Source organism: Glycine soja, chromosome 18, assembly GCF_004193775.1.
Source record: "Glycine soja cultivar W05 chromosome 18, ASM419377v2, whole genome shotgun sequence".
Taxonomy (NCBI): Eukaryota; Viridiplantae; Streptophyta; class Magnoliopsida; order Fabales; family Fabaceae; genus Glycine; species Glycine soja.
Window position 1 is genome coordinate 11,385,741 of NC_041019.1, and position 2,712 is coordinate 11,388,452.

At 35.3% G+C, this 2,712-nt stretch overlaps 1 protein-coding gene across 1 annotated transcript; it reads right to left on the reverse strand.

Moving 5' to 3' along the window:
- Positions 1-577: 577 nt before the first annotated feature.
- LOC114394917 (spermidine hydroxycinnamoyl transferase-like) lies at positions 578-2,194 on the reverse strand. Its single transcript, XM_028356601.1, has one exon. The coding sequence runs from the start codon at positions 2,087-2,089 to the stop codon at positions 689-691; it is 1,401 nt and encodes a 466-aa protein (XP_028212402.1). The 5' UTR covers positions 2,090-2,194; the 3' UTR covers positions 578-688.
- Between the last annotated feature and the right edge of the window lie 518 nt (positions 2,195-2,712).

The window sequence follows — 2,712 nt, forward strand, 5'->3', positions numbered from 1 at the left end:
TCTCGGCTTGAATTTATTTGCCTCAAACCCCACCATAGATTATTACACAAATATCAATTTCAGTCATTCATTTTTTAGGTCTAAAATAAATTTTAAGAGTCTCTGTGGTGAACTTCATGATAGATTCACATATCCTATTAAAGGACATTATACAATTCTAAATTTTAAGCAACGAACCACCTTGTTTGTAGCAGGCACCGCATGAGAGGAGGCTATGTTATTAACAGTTTGGTTTTAGTGCACCAAATTCTATTTTTATTAGCAGCTTAGTTTTATAGAGCTGAACTTAAGAAACAGTTCCAGGTTAGCTTTTATAAAGCAATTCAATTTTTTTTTGAGTTTAATTCAGTTTAGTTTTAGAGTAGTGTAATATAAAATAGTTTTTAGACATTCCTCAGAACAAAGCAAATATGTCTAACTTAATTGATTAATTGATTAAGTAAAGTGTGTGAGTGTTATAAATATCTTAATATCCTCCTTGATTCTTATTTATTACAAAAAAAAGACCTCTAGATGAAAATATAAGAACAAAAACACAAAAAATTATTTAAAAACTAAAAGAGACATTTATGCAAAATTTATGAAACAAAAACATAATTAACCCATTCATTTATTATAATTATAACACAAAAGAAGCTTGATGTGAATCAACATTGATCCTCATGGATCAATCTGCAACAACCAGGAATTACAACCTTGAAGTGAATACATCCTCGTAGAAGAATTTCTTAAAGAGTTGCATATGTGATATCTGGAAATACATGATGACAATGACAGAACCATCATTTTCTGGACCTTGAATAATAATCCCCCTGTCAAACGGACACACATATCCCAGAACAAAATGCTCAGGCTTTCCCCAGCCAAAATCTGCTTCATACAGTGGAATGTTTATCCAGCTCGTGATTTGAAGGTTAGGGTTCCCTGCAAAAGGGGCATTCCTACGCTCTCCTTGTCTCGAGAACAAAGCCTTTATGGACTCCAATTGCTCCTCACCCAACGCAATATCTAACTGTGAACTTATATATTCTTCCTTGAGCATTTCAACCGCTTCTCTCATTTTCCGGGCGGCATAGCTCAACGGTTTCGATGTGATTTCTCCAGCATAACATTCTGGTGTCACTGTCGCCGCCAATGCATTCCCAAAATAATTTCTCGGGAGAGGAGGGGTTAGTCTATTGCGAAAATCGGCGTTGAACCGAACAAGAGTTGGTTGATTGCGATCTAGTTCACGAGCCTTGCATGCACATCTCCATATGTGTGCAGCCACAGCTTCAAATCTGCTACAAGGTCTTGATCTTGACCCTTGCTTTGTTGATAGGTTTTCATTTTCATTAGCCTTCTTCCTCAACATCTCCACTTGTTCTGATGTGAGTTTTAATACAGCAGCTGTTGTCTTCTTATTTTGCTCTTCAGTGCTGTCAGATTTGCCTAGTTTAAATGGTAGAGGCTTCAATTCAGGGTGATCGAAGCGCGGTGGCGGTGATGACAACGACGATGATCTGCGTATAGTTCTATCTAGACATGGCATGTCATTAAGATCTAACATGCCTCCTCTATTAACCTTTGCCCATGTGTTGATGAAGTGAATCCAAGCATACCCATCAGCCACAGGATGAGAAACAGCCACTGCAACGGCAAGGCCTTGTTGTTTTCGGTCACCTTTGAATCTTGTTACTTGGACTAATACCAAAGGAATCTCTTCTATAGGTTGAGAGTGATAATCAATCACTGGAACAAGTTCTTCCTTGATGGAGTCTGAGGGTGTGAAGTCTCCAAAATCATCAAATGTTTTTGCGGTTTCGGCTTCGATCAATGTCACTCCCTTTGCGTTGCAATCCACTTCCATTCGACCACTTTCTGTTACGCTCAATCTGCCAGCTACTGGATAGTAGTGCACCAAAATTTTGCTAAGAGAGTCTATCATTTTCTCAATGTCATATTCGATGATGTTGTGTTTTGCTTTGTAGATGTAAAGGTTTGGTGTGTGGGCTGGGCGTGCGGTTTGGTCACTGTTAGATAGCCATAATCGACCTTGGGGTGTTGGTTGATTTGGAGCCACAGTGTGAGAAGCTTTTATGGTCACCATTTTTGAGATTTTGATGTGGGTAACTATGCTTCATTGCTCTGTTCTATGTGTACCTATATGAGACGTTGTATCAAGTTGAGGGATGTGAAAGGCAAAGAAATAAGAAAAGCAAATAAAATATAGAGAAAGGACCACGAGCAACGCGCTCACTTATTTTTAAGTGAAAAAAAAAAAGAAAGAAGAATGACTGAAATTAATGGACAGGCTTATTAGTTTTTTACTCAATAATTGCACATTTGATTGCAACTGAATTGAAAATAACAGGATGGCGTTTAAGTTGTCCAAACTAGGGATGTTTGCTGAGTGTATTTGATTGATTATTAAGAAAAATCATTTGATGCAGTTATTTTAATATTCTTAATTTGTAGTTGAATGGTTTGATTAAAATTTTAATTCAATGTTATCTGGTTTAATTTACAACGGATTGGATTAATTTTTAGATTTAATCTTACTTTTATTTAATTGAAAAATATATAAATGATCTGACATATAATAAATATAATATAAATAATATAAAATATTAAATATCTTATTTAAATGTCATTATGTAACCAGTAAAGATATAAATTTTTATTAAATATATTCTACGTCAAAAATAAATTTACATGACTTGATAATTATAT